Source organism: Exophiala xenobiotica, assembly GCF_000835505.1.
Source record: "Exophiala xenobiotica strain CBS 118157 unplaced genomic scaffold supercont1.1, whole genome shotgun sequence".
Classification (NCBI taxonomy): Eukaryota; Fungi; Ascomycota; class Eurotiomycetes; order Chaetothyriales; family Herpotrichiellaceae; genus Exophiala; species Exophiala xenobiotica.
The window spans coordinates 2,788,585-2,804,234 of NW_013562494.1; the positions used below are offsets into that span (position 1 = coordinate 2,788,585).

At 51.9% G+C, this 15,650-nt stretch overlaps 8 protein-coding genes across 9 annotated transcripts; 6 read left to right on the top strand and 2 right to left on the bottom strand.

Moving 5' to 3' along the window:
• The first annotated feature begins 112 nt into the window (after positions 1 to 112).
• Positions 113 to 1,721, top strand: PV05_01086. Of its 2 annotated transcripts, XM_013466036.1 has the most exons (3): positions 113 to 233; positions 286 to 400; positions 450 to 1,721. In XM_013466036.1, exons 2-3 carry the CDS (start codon positions 330 to 332, stop codon positions 1,207 to 1,209), a joined length of 831 nt encoding a protein of 276 aa, XP_013321490.1. In that variant the 5' UTR covers positions 113 to 233; positions 286 to 329; the 3' UTR covers positions 1,210 to 1,721. The 2 variants fall into 2 exon arrangements, with proteins under 2 accessions (XP_013321490.1, XP_013321491.1); XM_013466037.1 differs by having other exon boundaries at positions 113 to 400.
• PV05_01087 (uncharacterized protein) lies at positions 405 to 2,263 on the bottom strand. The gene is made up of 3 exons (XM_013466038.1): positions 2,143 to 2,263; positions 1,857 to 2,093; positions 405 to 1,804 (listed from the first exon to the last, which is right to left on the bottom strand). The coding sequence occupies exons 1-3, from the start codon at positions 2,218 to 2,220 to the stop codon at positions 1,247 to 1,249; spliced, it is 873 nt and encodes a 290-aa protein (XP_013321492.1). The 5' UTR covers positions 2,221 to 2,263; the 3' UTR covers positions 405 to 1,246.
• A 357-nt stretch (positions 2,264 to 2,620) lies between these two features.
• PV05_01088 (GMP synthase [glutamine-hydrolyzing]) lies at positions 2,621 to 4,117 on the top strand (the record flags this gene model as incomplete). The annotated part of the gene is made up of 1 exon (XM_013466039.1): positions 2,621 to 4,117. The coding sequence occupies one exon, from the start codon at positions 2,621 to 2,623 to the stop codon at positions 4,115 to 4,117; it is 1,497 nt and encodes a 498-aa protein (XP_013321493.1).
• Positions 4,118 to 4,518: 401 nt separating this feature from the next.
• On the top strand, positions 4,519 to 7,472 carry PV05_01089 (uncharacterized protein; the record flags this gene model as incomplete). Its single annotated transcript, XM_013466040.1, has 2 exons — positions 4,519 to 5,124; positions 5,171 to 7,472. The coding sequence occupies 2 exons, from the start codon at positions 4,519 to 4,521 to the stop codon at positions 7,406 to 7,408; spliced, it is 2,844 nt and encodes a 947-aa protein (XP_013321494.1). The 3' UTR covers positions 7,409 to 7,472.
• Positions 7,473 to 7,620: 148 nt separating this feature from the next.
• PV05_01090 (uncharacterized protein) lies at positions 7,621 to 10,870 on the top strand (the record flags this gene model as incomplete). The annotated part of the gene is made up of 1 exon (XM_013466041.1): positions 7,621 to 10,870. One exon carries the CDS (start codon positions 7,621 to 7,623, stop codon positions 10,609 to 10,611), a length of 2,991 nt encoding a protein of 996 aa, XP_013321495.1. The 3' UTR covers positions 10,612 to 10,870.
• A 140-nt stretch (positions 10,871 to 11,010) lies between these two features.
• Positions 11,011 to 11,990, top strand: PV05_01091 (uncharacterized protein). Its single transcript, XM_013466042.1, has 2 exons — positions 11,011 to 11,264; positions 11,525 to 11,990. Exons 1-2 carry the CDS (start codon positions 11,123 to 11,125, stop codon positions 11,788 to 11,790), a joined length of 408 nt encoding a protein of 135 aa, XP_013321496.1. The 5' UTR covers positions 11,011 to 11,122; the 3' UTR covers positions 11,791 to 11,990.
• PV05_01092 (uncharacterized protein) lies at positions 11,952 to 13,842 on the bottom strand (the record flags this gene model as incomplete). The annotated part of the gene is made up of 2 exons (XM_013466043.1): positions 11,952 to 13,199; positions 13,301 to 13,842. The coding sequence occupies 2 exons, from the start codon at positions 13,840 to 13,842 to the stop codon at positions 12,302 to 12,304; spliced, it is 1,440 nt and encodes a 479-aa protein (XP_013321497.1). The 3' UTR covers positions 11,952 to 12,301.
• Positions 13,843 to 13,918: 76 nt separating this feature from the next.
• Positions 13,919 to 15,245, top strand: PV05_01093 (uncharacterized protein; the record flags this gene model as incomplete). The annotated part of the gene is made up of 3 exons (XM_013466044.1): positions 13,919 to 14,031; positions 14,082 to 14,144; positions 14,195 to 15,245. 3 exons carry the CDS (start codon positions 13,919 to 13,921, stop codon positions 15,243 to 15,245), a joined length of 1,227 nt encoding a protein of 408 aa, XP_013321498.1.
• Positions 15,246 to 15,650: the final 405 nt, after the last annotated feature.

The following is a 15,650-nucleotide window of genomic DNA, read 5'->3' on the forward strand; positions in this document are numbered from 1 at the left end:
AAGATACAAGATGCTGCAGCGCGAGGTAAACTTAGCTAAGCCTGCAGCCGATAAACGGACTTCTTTAGGAGCTCTTAGAGGAGGGCTTTTCTGACGTAGCCTTTCCAGCGAGCCAGTCGATCAACTTCCAGGTACCACCAAGTCACAGATTTGTATAGCGATTTCTTGCTGACGGGAGATTCACCTTGGGATATTGACCTTCTATGGACTTATAAAATGGCCTTGGAATTACTGTGTCTCTCTCTTCTCTCTTCTTGATATGCCACTATTGCTTACATTTTCCAGCGCAAAGTAATTTTTCACCAGAGCAATCAACCCTCATTCCTGACATGGACACAGCATTGGATCTGTCCGATGCCTCAAAAGCTCTAGATTTGGACAACATCCGCTTTCAATTAATGTCCGTCTGCTCGGGCCTGGGATTGATACACACACTGACCTTCCTGTAGACGACTCGAAGACACGATCACCTTTCACCTCATTGAACGAGTACAGTTTCCCCTCAATGCCACCATCTACGACCCTACCGCTCTGCCTATACCTACCATAAACCTTGCACTGCCTCCAGCCATTTCTCTGCTAGACTACCTCCTCTCCGAGACCGAGCGTCTTCATTCCACCATCCGCCGATATGACGCTCCTGACGAATATGCTTTCTTCCCACAAGTCCTCCAGCGGCCAATGCTCCAAGCCATCAAATACCCCAAAATCCTCCATGACAACGACGTCAATGTCAACCAGATCATCAAGGAGAAGTATATAAACGAGGTGTTGCCTGAAGCCTGCCGCGAGTTCGGACGGGAGGACCGAGGCGAGACAAAAGAGAACTATGGGAGCGCTGCCACATGCGACGTTGCCTGTCTGCAAGCTTTGAGTCGGCGGATTCACTTTGGCAAGTTTGTGGCTGAAAGCAAGTTTCAACAAGAGACCGAGAGGTTTGTGAAGCTCATCAAGGCCGAAGACCGCGGAGGAATTGATGCGGCCATCACCAACCAGAAGGTGGAGCAACAAGTCCTCGAGCGATTACGGCTCAAGGCGAAGACTTATGGCAAAGATCCTTCTGCGGGCACAAACGGCGGAGTTGGCGGAGAAGAGAAGATCAACGTGGAGGCAGTAGTGAAGATGTATGCCCAAGTTGTCATTCCCCTGACCAAGGTCGTCGAGGTCGAGTATCTCATGCAGAGGCTCAAAGGGACCAAATGGGAGTGAGGTTGCCATACACCTGTTCTGGATAGGTCCGCATAGCTTACGCTTGAGGCTTCAAGTACTCAGCAACGTCTTGGACAGCATCCTTGAACTTGTCGGCCGAGATCAAAATGGCATGACCTTGAGGCTTGATTCCAAGCTCTTGAAATGCTCTTTTCGAATCCGAATGTCCCTCGTCTTGCTTGGTCGAATAATCGTACCCTCCGTGACAGACGGCGTGCCGATGCAGAACCTCGTCCTCAGGGTGGAAATACATGGTCTCGAACGATGTGCCTGCAGCCTTCTTCTTCTTCTTCGTGGGCCGATTCTCTTCAGCATCTAATTTGGAGGCCACTTCGGTGTAGGTCTTGGAAAGAATGAGATAGTGCGAGAAGTTGTATGGTTCTTTGTCATCGATGGCCCACTGAATCTCTTCCAGTAACATGCTGTACATTGGAGGGACAACCTCGGAGGGGACATTGATCAGACGTTCTGTGAGAATGAGGCCGATCGAGGGGATAGTAGGTTGCGAGAGGAGATCAGCCAGAGGGGCAAGCTCTGGCTTCGACCTTGATTTCGTCTGAAGGTACTGGATGATCTTCCCCATGAAAGGCTGCTCCTTTGGAACTGTCAGCAAACATCACACGCTTTTCCTTGGGGACAATGCCTACCTTGTGCTGTTGCAGGTTCAAGACAGACAGGAAGGCATATGCATCCGTCTCATTGCCATCCACTTTCACGGTCGACCCCAGTGTCGGTTGCGACAAGATGAGGTCCGTCAACGCAGACAATTCGAACAGTTGAGCATCAACATCAAACAGCTGTTGCAGGAGCGTCTTGATCCCATGAAAGTCAACCTCTGGTTGGGGATCAAACCACTCAAAGTCGACGTCGAGTACGTCAAAATCCTAGCGCATGTCAATACGGGTGCGGGTAAAGATGGGCAGTCCAGCCTACGTCGTCGTCACCGCTGTCATCGTCCACCATGGCATCTTTGTCGACGACCTTGTCGCCGATTTCCTTCCTTTTGCTCATTTTGGTCGTTTAGTAGATCCGAAAGTGTTGACTGAGATCCAGGCGACAGGCTCGAGAGTATGTACAAAAGCACTTCCCTCTAGAAACTTTTTTTATGCGGGGAAAACCGCCGCAGCCAAACCCCTCGCAGAATATTTTTCTTCGCTCGACGCGACCAACTTCCCAGTCTTTTTCTCTGGGATCATTTACTTGTTCTCCCAGTCACAATGGCTGCTAATGGCGAGACGATCGGCGACACGGTCAATGTACCGGCGAAAACCTTTGACACGATCCTCGTCCTCGACTTTGGGTAGGCTCATCCCTACCTCCTGTTGTGCTGCCATGACTCACGGACGATTCAAGATCTCAATACTCCCACCTCATCACACGCCGGCTGCGCGAATTGAATGTCTATTCTGAGATGCTACCATGTACACAAAAGATTGCAGATCTACACTTTCGGCCCAAAGGCATCATCTTATCAGGAGGGCCGTATTCCGTGTACGAGACCGGCGCACCGCACGTTGATCCTGCTGCTTTCGATTTGGGCGTCCCTATACTTGGGATATGTTATGGTCTCCAAGAGCTGGCATGGCATCATGGGAAGAATGTCCTAGCAGGCGAAAAGAGAGAATATGGCCACGCATACCTTAAGATCGAGAGACATTCAGGAAAGCAAGAGCACATTGACCGCCTCTTTGAGGGCATTGAGGATGATATCGAGGTCTGGATGAGCCATGGAGACAAGCTATCTAAACTCCCCGATGGTTTCCATCCTATTGCGACCACAGCCAACTCTCCCTTCGCAGGTATTGCCAGCACGGACAAGCCGTACTTTGGTATTCAATTTCACCCAGAGGTGACACATACTCCACGAGGTACTCAGATCTTGAGCAACTTCGCTGTCAAGGTTTGCAACGCACGGCAAGACTGGAGCATGGAGAAGTTTGTAGACAAGGAGATTGAACGTATCCGAGCACTAGTCGGTCCCAAGGGCCAGGTCATCGGTGCTGTATCTGGTGGTGTGGACTCTACTGTTGCTGCAAAACTGATGCAAGAGGCTATTGGAGATCGATTCCATGCTGTGCTGGTTGATAACGGTGTGCTGAGGCTCAACGAGGCCCAGACCGTGAAGGAGACACTCACGCAACACCTCGGTATTAACCTCACGGTGGTGGATGCAAGCGATCTATTTCTAGGCAAGCTCAAGGGTGTTTCGGATCCCGAGACGAAGCGCAAAATCATTGGCAATACTTTCATCGAGATATTCCAGGACAAGGCGAAAGCAATCGCAGAGGCTGCCGCAAATTCTCCGAAGGCCGGCGACATCGAGTGGCTGCTGCAGGGCACTTTGTACCCGGATGTGATCGAAAGCATATCATTCAAGGGACCGTCTGCCACGATCAAGACGCATCACAATGTCGGCGGACTCCTGGAGGGCATGCACCTCAAGCTTATAGAGCCTCTGCGGGAATTGTTCAAGGACGAAGTGAGAGCATTGGGAACCAATCTGGGCATCCCAGAGGAGCTCGTTTGGAGACATCCTTTCCCAGGTCCCGGTTTGGCGATCCGTATCCTTGGAGAAGTCAACGAGGAACAGCTCAAGATTGCTAGGCATGCTGACAAGATCTTCATTGACGAAATCACCGCTGCTGGTCTGTACAGGAAGATCTCCCAGGCTTTTGCCGCACTGCTTCCTGTCAAGGCTGTCGGCGTCATGGGAGACAAGAGAGTGCATGCTCAGGTCATTGCTCTCCGTGCAGTCGAGACGACTGACTTCATGACTGCTGACTGGTTTCCATTTGATGGCGAGTTTCTCAAGAGAGTGAGCAGGAGGATTGTCAATGAGGTCGACGGGGTTTGTCGTGTCGTCTATGACGTTACCAGCAAACCCCCTGGTACAATTGAAATGGAATAGGCGTCGGACTTGAATTTGGTCGTCCGGAGAAGTCTAGAAATTTGGCGTTGGGGCCCTGGGGATCGGATTGCAGCTTGGGAAGAATAAGATACCACCGGTGATAGAGATGGTCCTGCAAAGGAATTCCAGTTTCGAGTCAGTATTTTCTGAACCATCATTTTCCCTCTCTGTTCGACAGCAGCACTACTGATTGACTGGTACCCAAATAACCTCGCAAGCACTTCAAGCTTGCAGCACTGAGGTGGAAGTCTTCGAATTGAGAAATCTGAGTATACTGGCCTTGGCACTACCACATTGCTCTTCTGGACTGTCACCATCAAACTGTGCCCTCTCTCACTAGGTTTCACATTCTGCATCCACTCTCGCCATTTGTGGTTGGCCTCACAAGGACGCAATCTGCAATGTCGACCCCATCTGTTCTTGACTATGCACGTTTTCACGGTCTAGCAATTGACAATGCTACGCAGGACGTCCTTGCATGCTTAAGTGGCCTTGTAGGTGATTGCAAACGTGACGGACTTGTTGGCTTTTTGCCAGACCCAGATTTTTCGGCATTCAGACACGATGTGAAGGAGCCGAAATTGCAGCTGAGTCGGGAAGCCAGCCAAATTCTTGTTGACAGCATCCGAGATCCATGCCAGGGAATACCGTGGGACGACTTACTGCCGAAGCGTCATAGCATGATCAATCTCAAACTTGAAGAACCTCTGCTGGCGACTGACCATGAGATTGATGTTTGGAATTTCCAACGGAGCGCAGTAAGGTGTCTAGATTTGGAGACACTCATGGACTATTGTCCGCCAAAAGAGAGCAACCCCGGAGAGGAGTTTGAAGATGAATGGAATGACATTATTTCTGGTCGCAGCTTGAAGGAGCTCAAAATCCAGTTGAGTCGGGAGAAGGTACATGCAACGAGAGACACCCTAATTTACACATCACAGATCTTGAAAGACAGCATGTCTGGGGAGAAAGATGAGGCTTTGACAGCTGGCCTAGGGTTGGACAAGGTAAACCATGCCGCAAATGCCTATTTCCAACGGTGACAAGATGCAGGAGCCACAGCAAAGCACGTTGAGTCCAATTATGACTCCGGAGAGCTCACCGAGATCCAGCCCACCACCCTCACCTGAATCTGGAATTGGACTTGCGAAGCAAGATCGCATGGATTTGGACGACTTGCTCTTCCATGTAGAGAGGCAGATGCAAGAGAAGGACAATGGTGAAACCGTTCCAGAAATAGTCGATGGCCTACGTATTGAAGAAGAGATACTAGCAGAATCAGTTCAAAAGATCAGTGATGAAGGTGAGAAAGACCAAATGAAATCGAAAGCCATCTCGACGACACAAACCGAGCACTTCCGACCAAATGATCAGGCCGATGCTGCTATAATTGACATCGATGGTCAGGCCCGGGCGCCACTACTTACAGACGCTCTTCTCAAGACTTCCCACGAGGACTTCTCAGACGGTACGACCGATGAGATTCTAATGGAAGAATACGATGAGTACTTCAGGGGGTTGGTGGAGGCTCCGACAGAGGATACGAAACGCCTTGCGCAAAGGCCACGGATCCTTAGGTTGGGAGAGCCTTTGAAAGTCCCTGTCCCGGCTATGGACGCGCTCCTCGTTCAACTTACTTCTCAGACAGCGCAGGGCACAGTTCTTGGCAGCCTTTTTGGTAATCTACCACCATCTTGGCAGGTTGCATCAAGCCTGGCTAAGGAAAGTGAACTCAGCTGGTTACCCTCGGGCTTCTCTTCCATGAAGACTATTCTTGAGGAGCGAATCGTGGACACGGGTCCGGCTGCAGAATATATCAGCCCTCCGAAAGGGATCACTGAGAGCGCGCAAATGCTTTGGAAGCAGCCTGGTCTGCGCCTCCTGGATTCCGATGAAGACGGTGATGAGGAGATGGAAGTGGACAAGGATCTAGCGCATGCCCTTTCAGCGACCCCAGAGCCCCAGATCCCGGAAAAGAGATTCATGTCTGATCCTGCACCATCGAACTCACTGGTTAAGAAAGTCACGTTGGAACGCAGGGCAACGTTGACGTCGCCTGCGAAGAGGCCACCAACACCACGTCAACATCGGCTGAGTGAGCTAATCGCATCGAAAATCACTCTATCCAACCCGAAAACCTCCTTATCCGCAACCACGAAAAGACCCGTTACCTGTAACAGTCCCTTTTCAGCATCCACTTCACTGAGCACATTTTTGGACCTTCGTGGCAGCAAGTTCAAGAAAGTAGAAGGGCTTGCACCGCCTTGGAAGGAGGAGATACCGGATGATCCCATCCAGACCACACAGTCGGAACACTCAGACTGCATCAAGTCGGAGCCATCCAAGTCCAAGCAGGGCCACCGTGTTGAAGGTGTACGTCCTTCAGACAAGACGGTCCAGGTGCCAGCTACGCCACCCAGCAACACCTTCAGCTTGAACAAGACCCCTCTGCAGCCGCTCGAGATCTTGAAGGGACCAAGATCTATAGTCATTGATTCAGAAATTCTCCGCAAGGATCCATCTCTCATCGCATATCTCGAGACCCATGGAGGAGACTGGCTTACAATGATCTATCGAGATATGCGAGCGCCCAGCCTAAATGAGTCAAGTCTCGAATTCGAATCGGCTGATATAATCCTCAATGCTCGCGCCGCCCTGATATTCACCAACCTCCAAGCCTTGAACCAGAGGAGCTTACCGGGCCAGAGCGGCTCAAGAGGCCAGGGGTTAGTGCAGAGCAAGATCACGAAGCTGGTAAAGGACTATGACTATGTGTCAGTCTTGGTCACAATCCCATGCCTTGGAGATAGTCCCTCTGAGGCTACTCAAGCCATCATCGCGGGATTCGCGGGATTCTGCTCAAGCTCGAGTCGCGAAGGCATGAGAGTTTGTCCCGTCTGGGTCTCACCAAGCACCACTTTACCGGGTGGGGAGAAAGAAGTTCACCGTCGGACTTGGGACTTGATACGTCAACATGCTTTCTCGACATATCACGAACCAAACCCAGACAGCTTATCATTGATTCACGAGGAGACACTCTGGGAGCTATTCCTGCGCAAGGCAGGGGTGAATCCAATGGCAGCTCAAGTCGTGCTGGGAATGCTGAAGAGGTCTGAGCCCGCTAACATGCAAGATGAGCAAAGCTGGGGTTTGAGAAAGCTTGCACAACTGAAGCCTGAAGCAAGGATGGATATGTTCGGGAAGATGTTGGGCCCGAAGACAGTGGAGAAGCTCAATCTGGCATTTGACCAGGATAGGCCCATGCTGCGGTATCACACAACAGTTATCTGACTTGCGAGATGGGATGGAAAAGTCGAAGTCTCAATGCAGTGCTGTATAGCTGCATATAAAAATGACTGGGTAACCAATAAATATCTCGACCGATGCTGTTGCAGCAAGGCTATGTATGTCTTCTTGGTAGACGTCCGACTGACGTAGTATGCATGGTGCTGGGTGGCACGGGCATTTCAATGAGGAAGGTCCGTCCGAGGACCAACTACGCAATGTGCAACGCATGTCACAGGCTCTCCTCCATTTTTCTGCTCTACTTCTTTCGAAAAGTTCTGAAAGGTTCTCGATCGTGCTTGGAACTGCTCATCTCCATCACCGTGGCTCCTCCGTTCCGAGGCGTAACTCGGTCTCGCAATACCTTTAATCTGCTGCGTTACCTCTTCCCGAACACTCATCGACGGGCACGCGAGGGATATCTCGGCTTCCGACACGAATATATTCCTCGACTTAAGCTACAGGCTCAATCCCATATCTACCAAGCCATTGTTCGCAGCCAGCGAAGGAAACAAGAGAAAAGAGCAGCAGGAAGGGGCCTTGTTCCATTTATACGGCGGAGGAAGAGCCACATCCTCCGGGCACTGTATGGAAAACACCATGCTGGTGCTCGAGTCTCACAAGGTACGAGATCAACCGATCAGATGACAAGTTATGGTCAATCCGGCGCAAAGGTGCCAGGGTCGAGGCGGGATCGGGTGCGTGGCTATCTTCGGGCGGCGAACGAGTTGAGACAAGTATACCAAGAGTCAATATCACAAAGGTTACAAGGAAGCGAGACTGACGGAGGCATGCCGGGGGATTACCCTGATGTGGACATCGTCAGAAGCGGAGATGAAGAGCTGCTCTTGTTTCCGAGTTATGCCAGAAAACATACAAAACGAAAGGGTGACCCGAGCGAGGCGGGCAGATCGCCACCTGGGACGAACGAGTCGATAGAGGCACCGCACAGCAGCGGCGATGCTGAGTATTGGAAAAGAGAATGGGAAAGATACGAAGACGCCAATGCAATTGTGGATGTCGACGTGCGAGGATGGATTTATTCTCCACAATCAGGGCCATTGAGCAGGAAAAATCGCCTTCTTCTGGCTGTGGCGCGAAGGTTGAGCGGTGTCTATGCTCCGCTGCCTGGTCCTTCCGCTTCCCAAACATCCCATCAGACCCCTATCGACCAAGACCGGCGCGAAGACAGTCCATCAAGATACGAAGATGAGCTCGCGGCCAGGGAGGCCGAAAATATCGCCCGTCGTGGTGAGCTGGAGGCTGCGGCTGCACAGCGCGGAAGCTACAGTCAAGCAAACGGAGATGAGAGACAATTTGGTAGTGACAGCCCTGCGGGTAGCAGGTCGGGCTCACCAGGGCGGAGGAGTACCTTCGCATCTGGTGAAAGTGAAGATTGTGATCCTGGCCACGATTCCTTAAAGAAACGCCAGTCATGGAACGAGCCTGCGAGTATGAGCCGAGAGCAATTGGCCGCTGCCAACCAGCTACTGTTGACCAGGTTGAAACCGTTCATGACCACGCCTGTGGCTCACACTCCGATCACGGTGTTCTTGTTCAACGATCAGAAGTCAGCATCCAAGTCCGTGACCACAGATGATTCAGGGCATTTTAATCTGCGAGCAGCTTTGGATTTCGTCCCTACGCAAGTCAGGGTTCTGGCTTCGGACAAGTTGTCTGCGACCGAGGACGTCATCATCACGGAGAGTAAAGGCATCAGCCTGATCAGCGATATTGATGATACCATCAAGCATTCAGCCATTGCTAGTGGAGCGAGGGAGATCTTCAAGAACACATTCATTCGCGAATTAAGCGATCTGACTATTAAGGGAGTCAAGGAGTGGTATTCCAAACTTGCCAACATGGGTGTCAAGCTGCATTATGTGTCCAATTCGCCGTGGCAGCTGTATCCCCTGTTACGAAGCTATTTTGCGCTCGCTGGATTGCCAGCTGGCTCAATTCATCTGAAGCAGTATTCTGGCATGTTGCAAGGGATTTTTGAACCGGCAGCCGAGAGAAAACGAGGGACCATCAATCGGCTAATGACCGACTTTCCCGACCGAAAGTTCATCCTCGTGGGAGACAGTGGAGAAGCAGATCTCGAGGTCTACACAGATGTCGTTCTTGAGTATCCTCGGCGGATCCTGGGTGTCTTTATCCGAGACGTTACGACACCTCCAAAGAAGGGGTTCTTCGACCAGTCTGTTCCGAACACACTCCCAGATTCTATGATCTCGTCTGAGAATGGGAATCGTCTGGGTCGGCCTACTCAAAGCAGCAATATTCCGGAGAACAGACCGCTACAGCCGCCGAGACCGAAGCCGCAGCATAAAGCACATTCCATGCCACCTCGGGAGGAAGATCTCATCGACTTTGGCAACGATGCTGACAGTCCGGCTAGCCAGGACAAGCCTTCGCACACTGATGATCTGCGGCAACTAAGCAAGAGGCCTGCCGCTCCTGCTAAGCCAAACAAGCCATCCAGTTTACGGAATTTTTCGACACAATCGATGCCTCCGACAGACCACGATAGATTAACCGCTTCAGATACCGAGATCCAAGAGCCGAGCAAGAGAAAGCCTCCTCCGCCCCCTAGACCTCGTCGCAGCGGAGGTGTTGCCGGATCAGAAGGTTCCAATCTTGCGCCATTGCCACGAGCGCCTTTCTCGTCCCCTCGTCAAAACCAGAGCCAACCACAACCCACGGCATCGTCTACTGAGGCAGCTCCCAAGCCGCCCATTCGACGGACGAACACTTCCACCAGCACAGCATCAAGCCAATACTCGCACTACGAGGAAGGATATATTGCCTCCGCCAGGCGACAGATTTCATCGGCTTATAATGCCCTACCTGCTATGCGCTCATCTTCACCCTCGCGACCCGCCGACCAGACAGGCATCAGCAGCGACAACAGGCCGAACCCACCATTGCCTCCTCGAAGGGGCTTGTCGGGATATTCTGCTGCTGCTGCTCGCTGGGCAACAGGTGCCACAGGCGGTGACCCTGCTGCTGGCGGGGATGGAGGTGTGGTGGGCGGGACGTACGACAAGAAGCTGGAGATCTGGAAGCGGAGATGGGCAAGGGCTGAAGAGATTATGAACCAGCGTGGTATAGTCCTTCGCTCGTGGCGGGTGGGAAGTGATGTTATGGATGAATGCGTGAGGTTGGTCAAGAGGGAGATGGAGAGGGATGAACGAAGTATGGAGTGACGACCGTGATGATTCTCAAAACCGAATACTACTTGTCTTCCAGCGTGTCACGATTGAATCAAACCAAGTACTGTACGAGTATCGTCTGTCCAAATCTCGGCTTCCCGAGATAACAGGCACGTGTGGGATTTCCACTATTGGGGTTAGCCAGGAACAGGAAGCACTTCAAGCCTTGGATAAGCAGTTGATCGTCTTCTGGTTGTTCCTGATGCTCCTTGTAGCACGATCATCTACGATCATCTTACAATGTAACTCCCCCCCTTTTTCGCTCCACTGCAAGACGGTGGATCAATGATGACTTCATAGCCTGTCGTTGCGGTTTCGTGAGCAGTGTTTGTGATGTCATGTTCTGTCTGCTGCCACACAACAAAAAGTGTTCACTCTCGAGTCTCTGCTTCCCTCTCTCTCTCACTTGTACACAGTCTTCCATTGAAATCTTCTGAAATAAAGGCGAACAAACAAACGGAAAAACGAAGCCAAACCACATTGCCAAATCACCCCAAAAGTCAAGATGTCAGGACAGTCCAGCGTCGGCAACAGACAGGTCTACGAGGCCGGTGACCAGCGAGTGCCTCCAGACTCGCAAAAGGCCGAAAACCAAGCACAGCCGTTCCACGAGGGCGAGAAGAACAGCCATCAAGCGAATGATTCGAGTATGTATTATACCCTCAGTACCTAGGTACCTTACCCCATAGGTTTTCCAGAGCGTGCTGTTTTCGTGGGCTGCTCGTTCGTTCCGTATCTCCTGCACACGACACGACACCCAAGAGTGCTCCATACTTGACCCAGAGGGGCCCAAAAAGGACGACGGCAACATGTTTTGCTTTTGCTTTTGCTTTGGTTTCCTTCCTTCCGTTGCCCCGAGGATCATGCCACTGCTAGTGCTAGTGCTAACGCTTCGCTTCTTGCACAGAGGACCAACGCAGCATCGGCAACCGCCTCGCGGCCGCGGGCCCACAGAACGACGACTCCAGCAAGAGCGGGCTGAGCGCCGAGGACAAGGCGGCCAAGATCGATCCGACCCTGCCCGCGAAGATGCACGGCAACGAGCCGTCGCGGGGCGCGCAGATCGACAAGGAGATCGAAGACGAGGAGGCAGCCATCCTGGCCAAGAAGGATGCCCGGAAAGCTCACGGGGCCACGGGTGGCACGGGAGATGCAGCGGGAAAGAAGAACTAAGTTCACAGTTCACACAAACGAGATTGAACGACATGTACGAGTACAGTAATCATTCCTCATCTCGCGCCCCATGGAGAGTCGAGAGAGAGTTGTGAGATGCATACAACCAGGCGTTTCAATGAGGCGTTGATGCCCCCTGAAAAAAGCAAAAGATAGAAAAATGTCAATCTGAAGAGACCAAGATGGTCCATTATGAGTCACTATGCACCTAGCTATGTGCTTCTTTTCTTCTCTCCCTGTTCCTGTCCTTTCGTGGTTCTCATTATTCGTACAGATTTTGTCTGAGCCCTGGGCGTACCTGATCTGAGGTCAAGCCAGGTTTGATGCCTCAGGTATGCTGCGCTCTTCCTGATGTTTCGTCCAAGACGCTCTTCTCAATAGAGCCCAGGGGTATCCAGGAAGCCAGTCACAGCTGGTAGTTCGCTCAACATTGCTCCATATTCATACAGGTTCAAGTGTCTTCAGGCGTAGTTGTGACCGTTAGTTAGCGGCAGCCTGGACCTTCTCCGTTTCATGGATCAGCTCGGGTTAATTCCGCCAATTGGTCTCTGGCAGCGCCGACCTTGTCCGCGACGTCGTACAGGTTGCGTTGAACTTCTCCAAAGACGTAGCGCAAGAGCTGCATCTGATGTTCTTTCTCGCTCAAGGCAGTGCCGTCACGATCGCCGTATGCAAGTCGCTGGTTCACCTCGCGTTCTTTGCTAACCACTTTGCCTTCCAAGCCCTTGACATACGCTTCGATCTCGCTGAGCAGTCGGCGTTTCTCACGCATCTCCTCTTCCATGCCGTTGGCGCGCATTCTGAACAATTCGATGAGACTCTTGGGTCCTTGGACTTCCTCTGCATCTTCGCCTGGGAGTTGGATCGTGTTGCCCTGCGCAGTTCCACCGCGGACGCTGCCTCGTAGAGTTTGTGGGTTGTTCCACCATCCGCTGAGTCCTGCGCCGCCATAAACGCCATTAGCGTTGGCTTGGCCGAAGCTCTCGTTCGATGTGTGGCTGGCTTGGTATTGGCGTGGCATCTTGAGGCGGTCGACTGCACGAAAGACAGTTTTGGCTTCGAGTTCGGTCTGTTTCACGTCTCCGTCGCGCGCGGCTACGATGGCTTCTGCATCATTGCCAAGGCCCGTTTCGAGTTCCTCGAGCTTCTGGCTAACAAAGTCGACGCCGTTGCCGATCATTTCGCCGGCGGCGATGACAGTGGGGAGGAGATCTGAAACTTCTTGAGCGAGTTTACACTGGGTGTAGATCATGTTATCGACCGCTTCCATTTCGGCCTGAAGTTCAGGGGTCGATTGTTCGAACTTGGTGGTGGAGCGCATGTGGGCGAGATCGATTTGAGGCTGGGAGAATGCGCCTGCGGTGTTGGTGGAGGAGCTGGCTGCCGCGGGTTGAGAAGCAGGCTGGCCACTGTCGAGAGTTAGTTTCAAGGAACCGGTACAGGGGGCATTGAGGGTTGTAGTCGTGGTTGTCGTCGTCAAAGTTTACTTTTCAGAATTTCGAAGACTTACAATAGCGAGTTACCAGGATTCGCTGGCTCGGTGGTGTTCATGCCGCCCAAATTGAGCGTAGGCTTGGACGTCGAAGTCCCGAAGCTGAACGCCATGTCTGCTGCTCCATTCACCTCGGGAAGTGGTTGTTGTTGTAGGAGGTTTTCGGCGAGTTGACCTTGAGGTTTTGGAATATTTGGGAAACAAGGTGTTGGTGAAATTGGAGTGAGACGCGCCTCACGAGCGGAGTTGTCTTCTCCAAAATCCGACAAGTGCACCACCGTAGTGCGAGCATCCGGCATCACTACGTCGGGGCATGACAACAGAGATGCAGTTGCTTGTTCGTTTGATTGATCCCCCGTAGTAGAACCATCGGGCATCACTACGTCCGCGTAGGACGACAGAGAGGCAGTTTGTTCTTTGTTCACCTGGCCCTGCTCTTTTGCTTGCTCTTTCGCCTCAATCTCGGCCTCAAGGAAACCCACAACTCTGCTGGGATTGTGAGTCTGGCCAAAAACGCGCACAGTGCGTCTGGGCAATGGTTTTATTGGTCTGAAACTCATTTTGACTGATTGTCTAGCTGTTGAGACAATGCAGGATGTGTAGGGCTTGGATTCTCAGCTTTGACAGGCAACTAGGATGTTTCGGCCCAAATGCGTGGCTGCGACGGTGAAACCGAGAGATGAATTCAATGTGGATGAGGAAGGATCACAAGGAATTCATGCCGAGAGCTTCTACAGGTCTCTTCAATGGTGCGGACAGGACGACATCGTTCACGACATCATTTCGCTGACATATCCAGGACCGCAGATGGGACGAGCCTGATCGCTAGTCCCGCGGACAACTCGATTCACACCTTGATTGTGTGAGTGGACGCATTCACAGCATTACTGGGACCGACTGACTCTATACCAGGCCACCTGATCTGTTAGAGGAAGAGAAACAGCCGCACAGCCTGCCTCCATATTGCACAATTCCAGCAAATGAGCCAGTCAATGCTATTGCGGCATATCCTTTCTTCAACCTTGAGGATGTTAGCACTGCTTTGGTGCTATCATCACTACGAGACCATCCAATTCGGCTGAATTCTGCCTTGTCAGGACATCTTGGAGCCTCTTATCCGCTGCTCAACACCATGACAGAAGCTTTCATCAATCCACATTCCCTGACTTTCACACCCCAGGGAGACCGCTTCATCGCTGGATCGGACTCATTGATCTCTGTTTTCGATCTTTCACGACCTGGACAGGAGCCCATTTCCTCATTGCCGACTGGTCCGAAACGGAAAACGACCGAGTACAGTCCAGCTGTCAACATGCGCGGTATCGTATCGGCATTGGCAATGGACAATTCCACCGGTCTGCTAGCAGCTGGTACATATGGTCGGCAAGTTGGACTGTACAACGCTATGGGCCAGGCCGAGTGTGTTGGAGTGTTTTCGGTCCAGGGGACGGCAGCTGATACAGACATTGGTGGCGGAGGAATAACACAGGTCACCTGGAGCCAAGATGGGAGATACCTCTACATCGCGGAACGGAAGAGCAATGGGGTCGTCATCTACGACATCCGCAAGACTGGGCAGTTACTGGCATGGCTCGAAGGTCGAAAGGCACAGACCAATCAACGTTTGGGAATCGATTTAGTGACAAGCGATGATCAAGGTGGACAAGAGATATGGGCTGGTGGACTTGATGGTTACGTCAGAATGTGGAAAGATCCTCCGCAGCAGGAGGGTTCGGTATCTCCTGCTTTTGAGTTCAAGGCTCATGATGGTGAAGAATTTGCTTTCCCTGCTATTGGTACATTGGCTAATTGTGGTGCAGATGCTATCTCAGGAGTGGGAGTACATAGTGGAGGCAGCGTCCTTGCTACGGCTTCTGGTCAGCGGCATTTTAACGTCGGATTTGAGGGAGAGCAATCCGTCGATGTGGTGGTAGATAGCAGTGTAAAAGTTTGGACACTCTAGATTTTTGCCTTGTCCGGAGAGATCACTGGATTTTGCTCTTTCTCAGTGTGATCATGCTCATGTATGCCAAACCGCAGTTCGAAGTGTGGTATCAAGAAACTAATGGGGTATTCTGCTCCGAGGCCTGTGAAACCAGTTCTCCTGACAGCCTTGCAGAAGTGGAGCGCCACAATGGCGAGGCTGAATCTGAGTGAGTCGATCTTAGCGTCTGGGCATTTCCAGACTGACTGGCTTTATCCCAACGTCGGTCCATTAGTTGCATTGTGGGAAGAACGGCCATGTTACAACACCTCTGTACCTGTTCAGTCTTCTCTGCTAGACAATGATCATCGAGAATTCATCAGTGCATGGTGCGCCTTGGGGTGTGCGAGCCGACAACATCTGATCTCCGGCATGGAATGCAAG

Coding starts and splice junctions, on each gene's coding strand:
- PV05_01086 (XM_013466037.1), top strand. CDS start 330: ATGGACACAGCATTGGATCTGTCCGATGCCTCAAAAGCTCTAGATTTG. Junction 401..449: donor AACATCCGCTTTCAATTAAT/GTCCGTCTGCTC, acceptor ACCTTCCTGTAG/ACGACTCGAAGACACGATCA.
- PV05_01087 (XM_013466038.1), bottom strand. CDS start 2,220: ATGAGCAAAAGGAAGGAAATCGGCGACAAGGTCGTCGACAAAGATGCC. Junction 2,094..2,142: donor ATGACAGCGGTGACGACGAC/GTAGGCTGGACT, acceptor GACATGCGCTAG/GATTTTGACGTACTCGACGT. Junction 1,805..1,856: donor TGAACCTGCAACAGCACAAG/GTAGGCATTGTC, acceptor ACAGTTCCAAAG/GAGCAGCCTTTCATGGGGAA.
- PV05_01091 (XM_013466042.1), top strand. CDS start 11,123: ATGTCAGGACAGTCCAGCGTCGGCAACAGACAGGTCTACGAGGCCGGT. Junction 11,265..11,524: donor CCATCAAGCGAATGATTCGA/GTATGTATTATA, acceptor CTTCTTGCACAG/AGGACCAACGCAGCATCGGC.